The sequence below is a fragment of the Numida meleagris genome, chromosome 6, assembly GCF_002078875.1.
Source record: "Numida meleagris isolate 19003 breed g44 Domestic line chromosome 6, NumMel1.0, whole genome shotgun sequence".
NCBI classification, from domain to species: Eukaryota; Metazoa; Chordata; class Aves; order Galliformes; family Numididae; genus Numida; species Numida meleagris.
Genome location: NC_034414.1, coordinates 23,880,665 through 23,899,517, shown reverse-complemented (window position 1 = coordinate 23,899,517; position 18,853 = coordinate 23,880,665). Strand labels below are relative to the sequence as shown.

The 18,853-nt window shown below is 38.5% G+C and overlaps 1 protein-coding gene across 5 annotated transcripts in view; it reads right to left on the bottom strand.

Annotated features, from left to right (window-relative positions):
- Positions 1,340–18,853, bottom strand: part of CKAP5 (cytoskeleton associated protein 5) — a 48,339-nt gene continuing 30,825 nt past the window's right edge. For 3 of the 5 annotated variants that reach the window (XM_021401372.1, XM_021401374.1, XM_021401373.1), the window contains exons 25-45: positions 18,549–18,743; positions 17,825–17,960; positions 17,430–17,518; positions 16,558–16,668; positions 16,133–16,258; positions 15,290–15,439; positions 14,739–14,942; positions 14,346–14,481; positions 13,395–13,588; positions 11,837–12,009; positions 10,523–10,696; positions 9,965–10,085; positions 9,101–9,280; positions 8,468–8,655; positions 7,979–8,054; positions 7,097–7,285; positions 6,878–7,015; positions 6,274–6,357; positions 6,021–6,180; positions 4,245–4,399; positions 1,340–3,797 (exon numbers count right to left, since the gene is read on the bottom strand). In XM_021401372.1, the coding sequence (XP_021257047.1) occupies positions 3,543–3,797; positions 4,245–4,399; positions 6,021–6,180; positions 6,274–6,357; positions 6,878–7,015; positions 7,097–7,285; positions 7,979–8,054; positions 8,468–8,655; positions 9,101–9,280; positions 9,965–10,085; positions 10,523–10,696; positions 11,837–12,009; positions 13,395–13,588; positions 14,346–14,481; positions 14,739–14,942; positions 15,290–15,439; positions 16,133–16,258; positions 16,558–16,668; positions 17,430–17,518; positions 17,825–17,960; positions 18,549–18,743 (3,234 nt within the window). In that variant the 3' untranslated portion in view covers positions 1,340–3,542. The remainder of the gene's footprint in view (positions 3,798–4,244; positions 4,400–6,020; positions 6,181–6,273; positions 6,358–6,877; positions 7,016–7,096; positions 7,286–7,978; positions 8,055–8,467; positions 8,656–9,100; positions 9,281–9,964; positions 10,086–10,522; positions 10,697–11,836; positions 12,010–13,394; positions 13,589–14,345; positions 14,482–14,738; positions 14,943–15,289; positions 15,440–16,132; positions 16,259–16,557; positions 16,669–17,429; positions 17,519–17,824; positions 17,961–18,548; positions 18,744–18,853) is intronic. The other 2 variants (XM_021401375.1, XM_021401376.1) reach the window with 2 other exon arrangements.

The window sequence follows — 18,853 nt, the reverse complement described above, 5'->3', positions numbered from 1 at the left end:
TTACTCTTACTCGTGTTCATGCTATGCTGAACGGCACCTGAATCCATGCCATCACAACAGACAGGAGCACCAACACAACAGCACTAGCAGCACTGCTAGTCAGATGTTGCCCTTCAAGTATTCTTCTCCACTATCAGCTGCAACAATCAACAGATTTTAGACTTCAGATGATGGAATTAAGTCACAGTAAGCAAGACTTCCCTTGGATGCTGTCCATTTCCCCCCTTCAAATAAACTCATTTTCTGTTCTAGAAATTTGAAATGGTAACAAACTGGAGATACCTACCACCTCACAAGAACTGTAGCATTATTCAAAACGTCATATCAAAAGCAAAGCAACTATATCCTTTGTTGATAAGACAGACATTGTTCTCAGCCACAACAGCAGCAACAAAATACCAGCACCACTCCTTATAAAGTTAGTGTCTTAAGTTACAGACATCATCTATATGCAAGTAATCATGTACAGAAACAGGGGTTTGCATAGATGAAGTAACGTGCATTTCTGCACAGCACTAACTTTCTACATGGCAAGTACTGCTGGGACCTGGAAGTTTATTTTCCACTGGCATAACTAGATTCAGAAGGAAGCAATTTGTACACATGCAATTTTCAAAGGTCTTCCAAAGGTAGCATCTGGCACCGTACCTTTTGTTCTTAGAAAAACTGTTTAGGACTCACCCTTAAAAGAAGCCTCAGTTCTCATGAACTCTTTAGCAAGGACAGAGAAGTACAATCGTAAACACGTATTATAGACTAGTCAATCTGTTCAGTCCAATTTTCTATTGAAGTAATAAGGGATTTGGGAGCCATCTTTGCTCCCCAAAACATCATATTCTCAAATTCCTCAGCCCTCACAGTGCCATCAAGTTACAAAAGCAGGCAATAGATAAAGTTGCTTCTGCTTCAAATGGAGTATTAAAGGAGAATGACTTGGAAAAAGGACGGTAGAGAGAACTATCCAAAATTAGTTGGAAATAAACAGAGTTAATAATTACTATGCTTTGCTACCTCATTAAAATTGGCTTATTTGGGAGTCAACTTGAAGACAGCCCATTCTGATTGCCCGAGAAAAGTACAAAGACAACCTCTCAAAGGTATCTGATGAAATCAACTTCAAATTCTCAAGTTCCACAACTGTTTCAAGTCATGGGTAACCACCACAGGCACTGAAAAATGAAAACACTTAGCACTCCTAATGCTTGAATTTTATAGCCTCATCCTTTCACAACTATCTATAATTTGTGAGAAACCTGGAGGATCTATGAAGAACCAAGACCATACAATTTCTGGAGTAAGTCACTGTTAATGCAGACTTATTACAAACAATACAGAGGAATCATTTTTAAAATTCAGTTTAATATTATTTAAATTTAATAATATTTTCTGGGCTAAAGATTAGGCTTTATTAATTTATGTGCACAAGTTTTAGTTCAAAACTCCCAGGATATTGAGTCCAACCAAACACTACAAAGACACAGGGCAAAAACTCATTCATAGTAAACAACTATATCTTCTTCTACTCATTATTCCTGTACTTCACTTCCAATTCAGTTTCAAATTTAAAATAGTTGTTTAAAATAGTAGTATGCAAGTTTGCAGGCATTGCTGCTTTAACATCCTGAACTAATTAACAAACAGCTCTTCAGAATGTCTATTAGACATGGTACAGTAAATAAAAATATGGATTCGTTTAAATGTTAATAATTGTTTCAAAAAGCAGCTGGTAACTGAGAGGTAGTGGCAGTTGCTCCAATGACATCCAAACAACTATTCACCAACAGCCCCAAGTGCATAAAACTTTGCACTAAACCAACAATGGCCAAAACTTCCTCTTGCCATTTAGGTCTGTTTGATAAAAGGTCATGACCACTTCAGGTTAGCATAGGAGACCGCAACTACTGAATCAAAGCAGTGTGAAGCAATGAAGGGCATCATGTTAGTTAACACAGGATGAAGACTGCTCACAAGTCACCTGCTATCACAGTGCATAAACTCACCACAAGCACCAAGCAGTATTACAAATCCACTGTAAACCCAGCCAAGGGGTCCTGTAAAAGGAAAATTGCAGCCATTTGCAGCAGCTCTGGAACAGATCTGTTGTACACGTACTAATTTAAAACCAAGTTTTTACTGTAATCAGGCAAGATTGATTCAGCTATAGCCCAAACACTGAGACTCCCGGTCCCCAGAGCAAACAACAAAAGCAGCAGTTACATGGAGCCAAGACTAAAATCCAGAGTAACAAAATGCCGCTTTAAGCCTACCTGTCCAACTCTTCAATAGCTCTGTTCTAGCTATGGAACAGATCTGCAATTTTATGCCAGCTCACACATGGCAGTGAAGGAGCAAAGTGAAAACATCACCTCCCAAGAGATGAAAGTGCTAGAAAGGCTACACAGTGTAGGTCTTTAAGCTTTCGTACTTGCTGCTTCTGAAGGCTAGTCAGAATACTCTTTACTCAAAAAGCAGTTGACTACAGCTTTTGAAGATTACCACTAGCAGGCATTTTCTAGTTTGAGGGTTTGATAACACTGGATGTTTAAGTGCAGCTGAATATGGTGCTGTGGTCTACTCGCATTTGAAAATTCCATTAGGAAGACCACTTAATCAAATGAGTTCAGGATAAATGAGGCCACTGACTGTACATCACTGCTAATCTATTTCTTATCAACAGCAGCAGGCTCCCTCAGAGAGAAAGCACTTATACACAGAAGGGACTATGCTTCATCCAGGCAGAGGCATTACAAGAATTAGTAATTCAAAATAAGCATGTCAGCGAACTAAATATTCTCAACTTACTTGCAACTTACGGAACCCATAATCCAAAACAGAAAAACAGCAACTACATGGAAAAAAAATGCACTACTGCTCATAGAGTGCAAAGTCTCAGGATTGCAACCCAGAGATAGTATATTCACTCATCTTCCCTATAAAATATCCAAGCTTTAGGTTCATTTCAAGAATAGCTTAGTTCAATTTCTAGATGCCCAGTCACTAACATTCAGGAATAGACAGCAACTTCTCTCACCAGCAGTCACTGCTGTTCCTATAAAGACTGGTATAGTTAATGCAAACTTTATTTACAAAAGACACTTAAATTAGTTACTTCATGCCATGTGTCCATATAGAATCAACAGTTCAAGGATTACATGGAGAAGAATTCACAAAATTAAAAGTGAAATCACTAAAGATTTTCTAAGAGTTAAGAACTAGGAAAAAAGATCTTAAAGACAATATTACAAATAAAAAAGCAAGTTATGAGAAACTAGTCTGAGCAAGAGGATGGTTGTTTACAGGTCTGTACACTAAAACTAATACACAGACAGCCTTCTATTGTCAAGAGATGCTCACTGAGAAGCAGAGTATGTACAAATACTTGTGCCACAATGACCCAGTCCCTCCAAAATCCACTGTATTATACATAAACCAGTTTGTATACATTAGGCCTAAATGAGGCCATTTAACTATGAAGACTTCTAGTTTAGTAAACTAAAGCTGAAGACAGCCCAAGCAACCGCGATGCTGCCTCTCTCGCATCTCTACTTGCGACTGCTTTTTATTCTCTCCAATCTTTTTTTCAAGTCATCAATATTAGCTGCTGCAGAAGAGGGTGAAGTTGTGGTAGTTCCAATGCCAGAAGAATGAGTCTGATTGGAGTCCAGGTCCAGATGCTGGTACTGTTCCCGTGACTCACGGAGCTGGGAGAGCTTACTGTGAAGCATATCAGTAGAGGATGCAACTGTAGGGACTGCTGGTTTAGAGAGCAGAGATGTCAAAGGTGGTCTGTCTTCCTGCTATGGTGGAAGAAAGTGAAGTGTTAAGACAGATAATGGCAAAGCCATTAAGAATTATAAAGCATAGTTAATAGCTTTTCATTTTCACAAAAAGCACTGAAAACAGAAGAAAGGGAAGGAACAACATTGCTCTAGGTCACCAGTACTATTGAAGTCAGGCGTCAAAGTCAGAACCACTCAAAGCTAGCTACAGTACTCAGTTGTTATAATTTAAGTAGCTGATGATTAACTTGAAGTCAGTACAAACACAAAGGGACTGCGCAAGTCCAACCATCTGCATTAAGTAGATGTCTCACTATATCCCTGACATTTTCAGCCTCAGATCAAATCTAGATTCTGATATGAATTCTTTCTTTGGCACAGCAGAGCCAATCATCTGAATCCTTACAGAGAAAGTGCAAATGAGGTACAATCCCAGGGATTTCCAAGTGTTGTCAAATACAATACCTTTGCATTGTCAAGGCCACAACGTTGCCTGAGGATTTTTAATCTTTCCAAGTAAACTGAAGGCCCCACTTCCTCCCCATTTGTGTTTCCTATAGATGAAGATACAGTGTGGGTAGAAACAGGAACACATGTTCCCTCCATCTGAGGAGAAATTCCTGGAAAGGAGGGGTATAATAAAAATGAAAAAAAAAGATTAAAAACTCAAAAATAAGCCTCTTGATCAGTTGTTTCAAATGAGATGCAAGAGATGAAGAATTAAACAACCAAATTATTTGCATTTGCTAGGATAGGAATATTGGCTCTTTCGTGTCTGTCAGGTAATTTCCTTGAAAGAGCGAAAACTTAAACAGTAGAAGACAAAGACTAAAAAGCAGTAGTAGAGCAGCTCCAGATGTAGTGTTGATGTTGGCAGCTGGCAAAGGAAGGGTATGCGTATATGCATGCAGGACGGGGATAAAGATGCTGATGCAAATCAAAGGTAAACAACAGAGGGAACATAATTACACTGGCAGGATGAGAAATATTAGGAGCTTTCCATCTTTCACTAAGTTCTGGAGTACTCCATCAGACCTCACCACTGATTCTAAATCCTCTTTACTTCTTGATCAGGTAACCTAAAACTATTGCAAATCCCAGTTCAGTCAGAAGCAGTGATGTCCGAAAGGTATGTCACACAGTGTTCTTCTCTGTTAGAAGTCTAGGGAAGGATTATACATTATGAAAGAAGCTTCTATTCTGAAATGAATGGCAAGTTGTAAGACTTACTGTGAACAGGGATTTGTTTTCATTAGCTTAATGCAAGCAATAGCTTAAAGTATAGCTTGCAAGACAGAACAATGTATTTCATTACCTCCACCTATTATAGCTGGGGGAAGAAAACTGGAGCACAAGTCCAGTTTTGAAAGCATTAACTGCTCAATCAACATTTCTCAGCTGTACAAAATTTTAGAACAGGAAGTTCTGCCTTATACCTAGTCAGATAGATTTAAGAGGTTCTGAAATAAGCTTTCTTCCGAAAGTAATTTACAACATAGGGATAGAAGAAATAATAGTAGCAGGAGAAAAGGCTAAAAAAGTAATCACACAGCACACAGTTAGGTATTTGAGGAAAAACAGAAGTTAAAGGTAGCTGTGCCAGACGACATCAGTTTGTACTGCTAGCTCATCATCTGTCACATTCCCTCCCTAATATCGCATTAGTCATTCGTGCTTATCTACAACGAGGAGACTCACTAACAAACTTAAAGCATGCTTTACGATCATTTATCCAATATAAAAGATGATTTGCTGGAACAAGGCCATCACAAAAAACTGCTTTAGAAACAGTTCAAGTTACCTAAAATCTTTTAGATTCCACAGTAAACAATACTCCAGCAAAAAACCTACTGTACTGCTTTTACCAGCAAAAGGTAAAAGGCGAACCTGACAGCTGCTGCTTTTTATAAAACAGCTTGTATGCTTGAAGGAAAAACTCCTGATGCAAGAAACATGAAGTATAGATAATGCTTGTTCCACACTACAAGACAGAACTCAAAACCACCTGTGTATCAAGCACCTTTCAGATATTTTCTCACTTGGTGTGATGATAGTTACAATAGTTTCCTTGTAAACAAAGAACTTATACTTTGCAAACCGTGCCTGATGAAGCAACACAAATGCTGAGAATGTGAATTGCTTTAGAATCCCGTAAACATCTCCATATATATGTATATATATTTTAAAACACGACACATGCAAATGCTTCGCATAAATCAATCTTGCTGCTGTAATGCGTACCTGTAGAGGAAGCAATGCGTCCTTTTCCCTCCCTTTCTGTTTCTATCAGCCGGAGGCCTCTTTCCACATAGCTCTGGAAGAACTGAGATGAGTTTTTCAGGAAGGGCTCAATATCTGCATCAGAATATTTCTTTTTGTATTCATACAGCTCTGCCAAACCCTGGGAGGAAAGAGTTTCTATGCATTACTACAACGGCTGCATACACTATTCTACTGCATCATACTTTCTTCCTCGCAGGAAGAGAGCGCTTACCTCCTTAGTGTTCTCCTTCGAGCCAATCTTCTTAAATATTTCTGCCAAAATATCATTCACTTTGGCTTTTGAAGCTTTTTCTTCCTAAATAAATAAAGGGAAACTTCTAAGCAAAGTGGATTACACAACCTTCTCTTAAAAATGAAGGCAAGTTCAGACAAACCCACAGTACCCTCATCAGATCTCTTTGTAAGCTGGATACAGAACATTAAAGAAAAATAAAACCTTTTCAAGAGTTTTATAAAATCACTGTTTACACAGAATTAAAGACATCACCAAGCTGTAAGCATGCTTCTGAGAGGCCAGCATTTAAAATATGGTTTGGGTATGGTTCAGTCTTAGTAGACGAAAAGTATTAACAAGCAGTATAAAGCCTATGCTGCACACCTCAACATCTCAAGAGACCATCTCACCCTGGCATATATGCACAATATTTAGGTAATAACAGAAACACTGCAAATTTCTAAAACAGCCATAAATAGAAGTGAAAGTAGGAGATTATTGACAATGCCACTTGCACATTGGAAGAACAATCCTCGCTCCACAATCACTAAATGAAGCTTGTTTCCTGAATAAATTGCCGTATAACATTTCTATTACTTACTATGCGAGAAGCCCCTTTTTCTGTATCTTTATCAGCTTTGCCTCCAGACTGGTCCATGGAGTGTTTCATTACTCTGCACAGGTGAGCCTCCAGCTCAGATTCATTTTTGTTTTCTATCATCGTTAAGTGATCTAAGATCTAAAGAAAAAGAGGCAAAAGCATTATAGAGCACATGAACAAACCAATTTGAAGTAGTACACGACTGACGCCAGGTCTGACCTTGGGTCCTTTCAGCTTGCACAGGGTGTGAAGCAGAGTCTTCAATGTCCTTATAGGAAACTCACTCTTACACTGTTTCAGCTTCTCTTTGGGAAAGACCTTCATGAAAATGTGGATATCCAGTAGAATCCGATCCAGGTTGATGCTATTAATGGTTTCCGGAAGAAGACGCACCATTCTCCACAGACACTGGAATGACAGGCTGACTTAAAGCAAGACAACTCAAGGAGGAAGTGTTTAAATATTTAAGACCAGATTATACAAAACTATCTTTGAGTTTTTTCACTTTGATACTACATACACTGACACACATAGTTTGTGTGTCTGTTAAAATTATTGGTACATATTGTCTCCTTGTAATTAGCAGCACTATCCAGATCTTCCTTTAGAAGTGATGCGTGAGTACTGACTTCACTACCAATAACAGGAGACAGCATTTGGCGTGAAGAAGTTCCAGCAGATAATGCAAACATGCCAAGTACACCTGAACACAACACGATGCCTCCTGGTTTAACCTTATTAAAAATGCTTAAGTTCTCACTAAATCACGTCAATTACAGAAGGGTGCTGTAAGATATATAAGCCAGTTCCAGCCTGCGACTGTTTGAAAGCACAGCACGCTACTGTGCCTAAGCAAATAAGCCAAGCAGGTGACTGCATCTCTCTTCGTAAAGCATGTATAAATATGTATGATCTTCTGTGAACTACTAGCAGGTGTTAAGCTTTCTCTCTGTATAGAGAATGAAGTTACTGTATTAAACACTTAATAAATATTTCAAGTTATTGTCAGGTTTTTTTTGTACACCATCTGTTCTTTAAAGCTAGATTGCTGATTCAGATAACCAGATATTTCAGAGTTCAAAACCACCATTAGAGGCTCACCTTCATGACAAGTTCTGAAAACTTAGGAGAGCTGGCTGTTGCTAGCAGACTGTCTTGAAGTAAAACAAGCAGAGCACTAGAAGGAATAAGTTTAGAGTTGAATTACATAGGAAAGCACCACACAGAAAATGGCCAATTTCTCAAAACAATCTCACACCAGACTACTGTTTTTTTTTACGTGACATTGTATAAGAGCTCTCTACAGCACTTCAGAAGCATTTAAGACACAGTCTGCTGAAATACCAAATGTATACAACCACACCAAGCTCGTTTGCTTAGCCTGCCTTCAGCAGTAGAGATTATGCAGACAAGTTACGATTACCACTAATGATCAGTGACAATTCTTTATTAACTAGCTGAACAATTTCTTAGACATAATTCTTTGCTTACGGAATGACTAAGGAACACAATCATTCACTCCAGGAGCACCGAAGAATAGATGAAGAGGAACAGTAGTCACAATTTTTATTCTTCTTTTTAAAAACATACCTCAAAATGTTGGTCTGGTCAGACTTTTCAAGAACTTTCACTACCAAGAGATTGACTGATCGGATGACCTGCTCACCCTCCTCAAGGTCTTCAACCCGAGAATCCAGCATTAATGTAATAAGACCATGCATTAGGTCCTTCAGCACACCAGTGGAGGCTTCTCGAGCCAGACTCTCTATCTGGAACAGCTACGAATTGAAAACAAGGTTAGAAGACTTCCCTGTATAAAATACTTCAATAAGGGGATTTCACTACACTATCAAATCCTTTGACATTCCTGCTTCATCCCTCAATGTTCCCATTGGTTATTTCTACTGAGTAACTTCTGAAAATACTTAAACATCCAACTAAGTACTCGAAACTTAAGTTCTGTTTTAACATTCCTTAATAGAAACGTCAGAGTGGCTGTAATCTACAGAGGAAGTAAATAGGCATTCTTCCCTTCCCCCATTACTTATTCTCTGGTCCTTCCCAAAAGGTGCATTAGTGAGTAGATAACTAGCAACAAACCTTTCATAAAAATCAAACAGCGTGCTAGCCTAGGTACAAGTCAGCTCTGCTCAGATATTCCATTTGCTTGCAACTTCAGCATAGAAATTACATACTTTTCACCTTAATAGGTCAAAGCCTTACCGATATCATGCTCCCAATAATACAGCTGTAAAGTTTCACGATCTCATCTTTGTCTAGCTTCTCATCTGCCATATGTGTATTGTAGATTAACCGAAGCTGCATAAATGTAGCTATTAGAAATTGGTCAATGTGGCCAGACATAGCTTCTGCTTTGTCTTCCTGTCTAAAAACTTCATCAATCTAAGATTTAAAAACAAAAGAGTACCCAAGTCAACATAATAAAAACAGTGCAAAATAGCTATAATTTAAAAACATTTATGTAAGAAAAGCCTTGCCCTTATCAATTTGCCAAGGCATTTCTATTCTACACTTCCACTTGAAATCAGTAAACTACAAGCCTCTATTGTTAATTCCAATATATGTTACAATCGTATTTCTCTGAAAGATCAGTATCCTGCACAGTGCGTTTCATGCTGTCATCTATTACGGATTCTGGAATTAACAACTTTGTGAAATCTTCCAGACAAAGCATTCCTATATAGATGCGTGAAAACTATAGAGTGGGCTTTAACTATGGGGGAAGACACAAATCTTTCTGCACAGTAGTTTACATTTAAAAGTTAACCCTCACTGGCAACAGTCTGCTTTTTCAAACCTGTAGTATCGATGTGTACTTGACAAAAAATAAAATGTACTTTTCCCCCCTTAGCGCTTCTGTGCTAAGAGTCTATTCTACAACATCCAAGTGAAATTGATATTGCTAAAGCGAGTCAGATGGCCCCTGTGCACTTAGTTTTGTCATCAGGGAGATTCTGAGCAGAGTCCACGTCACCTGACATGGTTGCTCCACCAGAGTGCAGCTCATCACCCTCGCAGAGAAATAGTTTAGTTCAGCACAAATAGTTGCTACCTTAGTTCTCTTACCTGTGCTAGAGCCTGGATGCTTGTATTTATATCACCACTGGCTACTTGAGAAATGACAAAGTTGATGGTAGAAGCAGTGTTACTGTGCATGTCATCGAAGTGTGGAGACACAGCACGGATTCTAAACAGTTGAAAACAGGATTTGTTACCCTTTGGAGAGAGTGTTCTAGTTTATACTGAACTGCTATTTTTCAGCAACAGTTTAGAGACAAAAGAGAAGAAGTTTATCTTCACAGGGGACATTCAAGGTAGAAACAATTTCAAATAACGCGTCTATTACCATAAGCTCATAGATAACGAATTTAGAAAAATCAACGTTGTCTTAAAAAATCTACAATGCAAAAAAATGTAAGCAGAACTCAGGTTTTCATCAGAAATAACAGCTATCCAGAATTCAGAACAGTACTGTAGACCATGACTTTGACACCTCTTTTCAAAACAGCCGACACTTACACCTTCTCACGTAAAGAGGTCTGAATGTACAAACTGGTCATTTCAGCTTCTCAGAATAGTTCTTAAGTAGTCCTATTAGTTTTACTTAGATCTAACAAGACTCACTTGGGCTCAGGAATCAGGACTGGCTCGAAGATGTCATCTAGTTTGTGCTGTACAAGTGCTGGCATCTCACATTTGACAGTACCATTGTCATTTTCAATTTCATCAAGATCCAGCTGAAATTCCCGTGGAACTGTATGTGCTGTCTCAGAGTGACTCCCCATATTGCGATTTTGGCTACAGAAACCGGGAGACAGATGTTTATTATATATACCCAACAGGCAAAGTACTAGTACTAGCATCCACTGGTAGCCCTAATGTTCTCATAATAGAACAGCACACATTTGGGAGATATGATTTTATTCAAGATTCTTAAAAATCTCCCTTTGATGCTCCCCTACCTATCAGTAAAACAAATTTTGTAGGCTAGAAGAGCAGCTGCCAGTTACTTGCCTCCTTAGTTACTCTTAGAAGATGAGAACCCCCACCATTGCAGTTAGGTATACACTAGCTAATTTTGCGAGAGATTATCCAGCACAGTTTAAAGAAGCACTAATGAAATATAAGCTTAAAGTTCGTGGGTGTTTTTTTTTTGTTTTTTTTTTTTGTTTTTTTTTTTTTTTTAAGATGATGAATAGGATGCATGTGCACATAGAAACATTGCAAGATCAACTGAATCTAGGATTCTCCCACATAGCTTTTACTTCATACTAGATTTTTCAAGGAAATGTAATACATTATTCTCAGCAGGGACTTTTATTCCAAGATGATGAGCAAGTGGTAAGAACACTGTTTGAGCTTTTGTTTCTGATACCATCTTGCCAGGCTCTATGTTTCACACATGCTCATCCAGTTCTGTGCTATATACTTGCCCTAACAGGTTAGGGACAGGGTCCAGAGAAACGCAACACACAGGACACTCCCCCAACATTTACAAAAGCTGTCTACCACAAGTTCCATAACTGCCTGCAGCTTCATCTACAGACACCTTGGTAGAAACCTCTGCTTTTGGTTTCTTTCTTTTGTTCAGATCATAGATCTAGCTATGATAAGCCTGTCACCCTCTGGAAAGGATGACTAGGATAGAAACTGAAAGATAGAAGAGCCTTGGCACCAAGGAGTTAGTGGGCAGTACTTACATCCTATAAGTGCGATACATAATTCTGTCCATGGAGAAGCAGTGAAAAAAGGCACAAGACCATTTAGAAAGATTTCAAGACAGACAAGACGAAAAAGTTTCAGACATTTTGTTTTAAGTTATTTGGCCAATTTTCACAACATGCAACGATGATGATATACAAAATAAAATAACATAGCTGGACATGATATTAGCACATACACTATACCACCTGCAGACCATAACGTATCATTACATACTTGAGTTTGGAAGACATATCCTCAGCCGGCCCCTTCCGCAACATGCTAGCATTAGCGCTGATGTTTTGGATACGCTGAGGTTTCTCCTCCACCTGTCTCACTGGAGCAGCAGACGGTCTCTTGGCTGACCGTTTTATTCTCTCCTCCAACATGCTCATGTCTTTCTCTGATAGCTAAAAGAAACAATGCTTTCATTCAGCTGAATGGATTTTAGAAATTTGTCACCTACAGGAGGTATACACTTACTACAGACAGGTTTTGAAATTCCAAGGCAGGTCAATACCACCATCTAGCAGCACTTTAACAGGGTCACTCTTGGCTACTAGGTGCTTCTTCAGGAGCTAGTTAATCCACATTGACAAGCTACGGTATGGAATACAGCCACTTCTAGCCCACATTGTTCCCAGGAAACAAATCATTTTTAATTCAAATCCTGGCACTAACAATAAATTTTAATTGTTGCTCGTGGTGCTGAAGAATAAAAAACACCCAACCACCCTGCCGTATTCTCTCTTCAGGAACCCCACATAACATATTAGCACTGTGGACCTGTCACAGGACCCTACTACAGAAGCCAATACCCTTCTACAGCTTACCTGTTCCAAGTACTTGTAACTCAACTTGAACACAGGGTAAGCCAAGCTGCACTGAAAATGATATTTATCTGTTTACCAGTAACTACATGCTAATGAAAGGAGCCTTGACTTTTTTGTGAAAAGTACTCTCCAGCACCCCTAAGATTTGGAAGCCTTCCTGAGAAGCTGTACCCAGTCACAAAATGCACATGATTCTGAAGTGGACAGTTTATCTTTTCTTAACCTTACCTCGAAAATCTGAAAGCAAATGGACTATGCTTAATATAACATCCAGAAGGAGTCAGATTGTGCTATGAACAATAGTTCTAAAATAACATGGGAATCGAACATGTTTATGAAAATGCAACACTAGTTCTCATGAAGATTGCTACCAAAGAAAGCAACAATCACATTAGTTTCAGCGTAACATCCTGAATTATTTCAGGTACCATAAAGGCGAGCAGTGTGAGCAGTCTCGTTCTCTGCTCATTGCTATCGTACTGCTAACAGTTTAAGTGCTATTAAAAGCTTTGCTGAAAGAGAACATAAATTCAGAGAACAGAGTAGGAGAAAGAGGTCTAAAACCTCTTGACTCAAGTTAGAATTCAGGATACTTGATCTGTTACCCACTGTACTTGTAGACAACACTGAATGAGCTTTCCACTGCTGGAAACTGGGGAAGCAGGTTATGTTGGAAACAGAGTTTTGCCGTTTTTAACTTTTACTGCATTTTAGATTATATGGCTAAACGTGATTTCCAGAGAACAAAACAGCAGCAATACAATACTGACAACTCAGTACTGACACAGACGTTAAACACTGGAGTGCAATAAGCTAAAGCAAAAAAAAACACCACCACCACTGACTTCAACATCAACAAAATGCACTATGACCAACCACAATTAAACCAGTGTGAACCCCCTACAAGAACGTAAGGATTTGAAGAAAAACCACCAAGACATCGTATTTTCAGCTACACTCACATTTCCAATCAGCTTGAATACTTGGTCACCGTGAACATTATAGACGGTTACAATGGTGTTCAGTGCAGCATTGCGAACGGTGTTGTCTCTATCACCAATATGAGTTGCCATTTCTTTCAAGGCTTTCCCTGGAGTTGGCTGGCATACATTCATGCCATATGATTCAACCAGACATCCAAGCTCTTCCAGGCACTCTGAAGGAAGATGACACATGCAGATCCAAAATTAAAGCTGCTGGGGAAACAGTCCTCTGACTTCTGTATAGTGAATGTTGAGTTCTCAAGCAGCACAGAAGTGTGAATCACAATGCTCAATTTATTATTTACGATATAAAAAGCACATAGATGCATCTAAAAGCTGTTAGTCATTCCCATACACTTCCAAATATTTCCAATTACCATGACCTATGTGATGTTTAACTTCACAACTAGGCAGTTTAGACAGCTGTAAGTTTGTAATGTTGTACCATAGAATTTAACCTTTTGGTTTTATCAGGATGAGATACTCTCAAGGTGACCATGGAGCTATTTGAACTTTAAACTCTATATGATAAATAATTCCTAAAGTAGAACAGTTGAGAATTCCATGCAGCACAGAGACATCTATTCAAAGTTCTGAACATATCATCAGATTCACTTAGTCATTTAGACAGTACTATCATCATTGTTCTCCACAGCATTGTTTTATTAAAACAAGCCTACTGAAGGAAGGCTCAAACTTAACGTTGATAGTAATTTAACAGATTGGTATACCTTCCTAAGGTGAACAAAGGAAAAAAAAAAAAGATTATTCTTCTTTTAAATAAAATCTCCAAAGGGGTTATTTGTAAGTGCATATAATTCTATATACAGAGCAAATCTCATGTTCCGCGACAGGTTATGCTGGCTTTTCAGGATGCAAAACAACGCAACTTAAAATTGAAACTGCTTGTTACATAATGCTATTTCCCACCTGCACGCTGTTTTGAGTTTTTAGATTTTGTCCCCTCCATGATGAAAGTGAACATTTTGCTGGCTGGATATATGAGGCACATCCTATTCAGGATGGCACGGACATCTTTGCGGATGACATCTTTTGGTTCTCCTACCTAATAGAAAACCAAGAAAAAAAAGCCAGAAATACAAAAAAGAAATACAAAACATTTTGAACAGACTCTTCATACTGATTAGTAGTTTAACATTAAGACTGTCAAAATTATTCTCAATACAAAAACTGCTTCTGGAAAACACCTTTAAAAGGCAAATATGCAACACATTCAGAATGAACAAGTTACTACAGTGTTTGATGCTATCTTCCAGTGTTCCCCACAAGAAGTAAGGTTAACTTCTGTATAATAAATAGTACCTTTATGATGAGATATGGGATGAAAGACGATGCTTCATTTTCAGTAAGGTGATACTCTTCTTGACTCAGCATATTGAAAAGCAATTTAAGGTATTCAAGCGTTTTCATAAGAACGCTTGTGTTGGTATCAAAGAACCGAAGGGTAAGCCACTTAAGGATCAGATCCAGGCAGCTGATGACTCCATCTTTCTCATTTTCCAAATGCTTGAAGTGACAGGGGGAAAAACAAACAAAAAGGGGCAAAATGAAACACAGGGTTCAGGAAATCAGAATAAGGAAAAAGCTATGCCTGCTAAGACAGTCTACACTCACGGACTGACTTCTTTTAACTTACACAGCTTCCTGAAATTTTAAGAGAAATCTCCAGTGAACATACAATTTTCTCTTCTCCCCAAAAACATCGAGTTTATTAATTATCTGGAAAAAGTTTCAATTTCACAGTACAGTTGATCCCCAGCTTCTCAGAGCACACCTGGCTGATTTTAATTCAAGCTGACACAGCAAGGAGTAATTATTTTTGTTGTCATCCACTAGCACAGATCCAAACTTACCTCAATCATAACTGCCAGCGCCTTGTTGTGGTGCTGAAAGTCTGCATGAAACATCTCATCCTGTAACCATTTGGCCACACAACTGGACATCTGAGTTTTCAGCTGTTCAATGTATTCATCACGAGGAGTAGTGAAGTTCCACTTCAACACCTGCAAAAAGTCAGCATTTGGAACTCAAAGTTAGCAGTACTTTTTGTTCTTGAAAGAATCTGCAAATTGCATTGCTTTTAGTCCTGCTTCAGAATCTGTTTCTGAAGTCTTCTCATTACCAAAAGGTAATGGGAAAAATACAGTGGTGTTCGCTCATCTTGGCTTACATAAGAGATCCTGTGTTGAGCAGTTATCTTTAGGCTGTTACCTTAATTACTACCAACTACTTGGAGTTTGTTTTTAAGCTAGATAGGCCTATTCACTGGCAAGTAATCAACAAAGCATGTTTTAAGTAACAGAATTTCCACACATTAAAAAAACCCAAGCTTGCTAAGAAGTACATTCAAAGTGCATATAAAGAATTTAAGGTGGATCCTAGAACTCTAACATTAGTTAGGCGCAAAAAGTTGATCAACTTGACACTATACAGCTGATGATCACCTCTTTGAAGCTTTTCTCTTAAGCTCTTTTACAAGAATATATAAATGCACAAAATTTGATAAACAGAGAAACATCACAATCAAAGCAATATCGGCCTGTGTAAGTCAACTGGGGCACTAGACAATAAACCTGAAGGACAGACAGAATAGCTCTTTCGGACTCTAGCCTATTTAATTCTAAATGCCACAACAAAAGGATGTGTTAAAGTTAATACTACTTCAAAATAAGTGAATGCATTCAGATCTTTCTCACCTTCAGTCCTTTCTCATCTTTCATTCTCTGTTCTTTCCCATTTGGGACTATGATAAAAATGGGACCTGATTTGTCATCATCCTCCTTCAAAGTAGGCTTGTTTAATACTTTCTTCCCCTGTACACCCTGAGAAAACAAAAACAAAAAACCCCAAACCCGAAGCATTAAGAAGCAATGCAAAACATACGGCTTAGTCCAAGCAACAGCAAGCATTAGATACCAGCCAACATCATGCTGCCTACGTATATGAGAGCCAGAGAGAAGCTGAAAGAATAACATTGATTAGAATTTTTAGAGTATGTGCTCTGCTGCTGTGGAAGCAATACTCATGACGGTGTGTGCAATAGTACCCTGTGAAAGACGACATATCATTCTGGACCAGTGCACCAGTTACCCACACACATCCCTAAAGCCCAGTGTAGTACCTGTTTAATAGATTTGCTCTTTGTCAGACTGGTATTGCCTTTGCTGAGGCTTGTATTAGTTTTGGACAGGCTGGTATTGCCCTTGGACATACTGCTATTAGCATCTGACTGCTGTAAATAAGCCATAAAAAAAGGCTTTGTTGTTAGAAACATATTTACTTGCAAGAGTTACCATTTCAAATCTCTTACATATGTTTTTGTTCATTCATTTTTGTGTTCACTAGAGAGGCATTAACTCCAGAATCAAAGTTCTGACAAAAAAAATATAATAACCTCAGCAAGCCTACAACATCCTTCAAAGTTTGTTCCATTCATTCCTGCCATAGATCTGGACCTGCATCAGTTACTCTCATAACAACATTACTTCAGACAACAAAAGCAACAGGATTATAGAACAAGGTTTTTTGTTTAACTTTAAAATTAATAGGAAAAAATTACTGTAACAAAGAAGAAAAACAAACAATTCAAGCATGAACAGCTGAGGCTATTACTATGCTTTTAAACACATTCCTTCTCTTCTTGCTCCTCTGCTCAAGGAGATTACACAGGCTCAACACTACTGTGCAGCAGAACAGCAATGGTAAGAATAAATTCTTAATTAGATGAAATCAAGGAGGCCAAGCAAATTTGGAACATGGAACGAGCTGTTCACAACACTTATTTTTTCCACCAACAAAACAGACCTAGTTATTTTTGTTATTATCTGTTTAAGAAGAAGATATAGAAACACCTAATTTCAGAAGTCAGACTAGCACAATGATTCTTCGTAAAAGCTGCCCCTAGGAAGGGCTGTATTCTTTTACCTGTAATACATTAATGAACTACATCTGTTAATTTAATTGAATTAATATCACACAAAATAGAATCATTACCTTAGTTTTAGAGGAAGCTCCTCCTACTTTGGCTTTTCTGGGATCAGGCTTGGATTCCATGGTACTGGACCCTGAATCTTCAGCAAGAGCTGGAAAAACAATACATTGTTTCAAACTACCAGGAAGCCTATTTCAGGTCAACCTTGTTTTCCTGCTCTTAGAACAGAATAATAAACTGTTCATGAAGATAATGATAGTAATGTGCAATAATGCCCTTATCACACAGAAATCAGAAGACTTTCTTTTGCATGTTAGCACACAAAGTTCTCAAGATCGTAGTATGTCAAATGCGTCATAGTTTAAAACATAAATGATCATTAAAGTGCCAACAAATCTTTGTAGGGGAATGGAAACAGACCTTTTTTTCAGTTATTTCCCAGAACTTGAGAGGTTACCTGATGCAGGTTGGAATTTGGCTGGAGCTGCTCCCCCTCCCACTCTGGAGGATGCTTTAGCAGGCAGAGCTGGTTTGGCTGGCATGTTGGCTTTGGCTTTTTCAAGCATGGCCAGTACCTGGTCTTTGGAAGTAGGCTAGAGAGCAGGGGAAACAAAACAATAGATATGGAAGGATTACTATTTCAATACATACCGCAGACAGAAAGAAAAACAACAGTACTTTGAAACAGGATATTCTCTAGTTAGCATTCTCCATGACACTTAGAACATTCATGCTTTCAGATATTCCCATTCTGAGAAGGCACACCTCACCACTGGTTTCTTTCTGGAAGATCTATAGGAAACATGAACCAAGAGTCTGTTCCAAGTGAGCAGTCCTATGAAGTTAATGGAGAGCCCTATAAGTAATTGTATGAGTAAGCCATCTTTGAAGTACGTATTCAAAGGCATACAGTTAGATAGTAACTGGGAAGCTATCAGCAGGTAGATTTCTTTCAGAAAAACACACATTGTGAATAAACAACAAGCTCTTACAGGGATAAATCAGTTGTGGTCACGGTCTTTCTGAAGTACAGAAAACTAACTTGTAATCTCCTGACCTTACTTTAAGCCCCCTGAAGTTCAGTGCAGGCAAGCTTTTCCACAACTGAAGATATCATGAACCTAACCATTTAACATTCACTCATTCAAAGTCCTATTATCTACTCTTAGTCACAGCAATACCTTCAGCTTGCCAGTAGCTTTTGCCATCTTCTCAAAGCCAAGATGCATCATAAAGAACGGCAGAGCATCCTGCGCCTTTTTACGCACATCCCCATTTCGATCTTCAAGGCAGGAGTAGAGGTGAGGCACACATAAGAGCAGGTCAGAAGGAACAGAGCGGAGGGTAGGCAACTTGTCAGCCAACCAACCAAGAAGCTGAAAGTTTATAAAATATTTTTTTTGAATAAGTGATTATTGATATTTGGAACATCTAACATAAGCCACAAGAGCATGAACAGTAGTCCTTTACACATCCACATACAAAA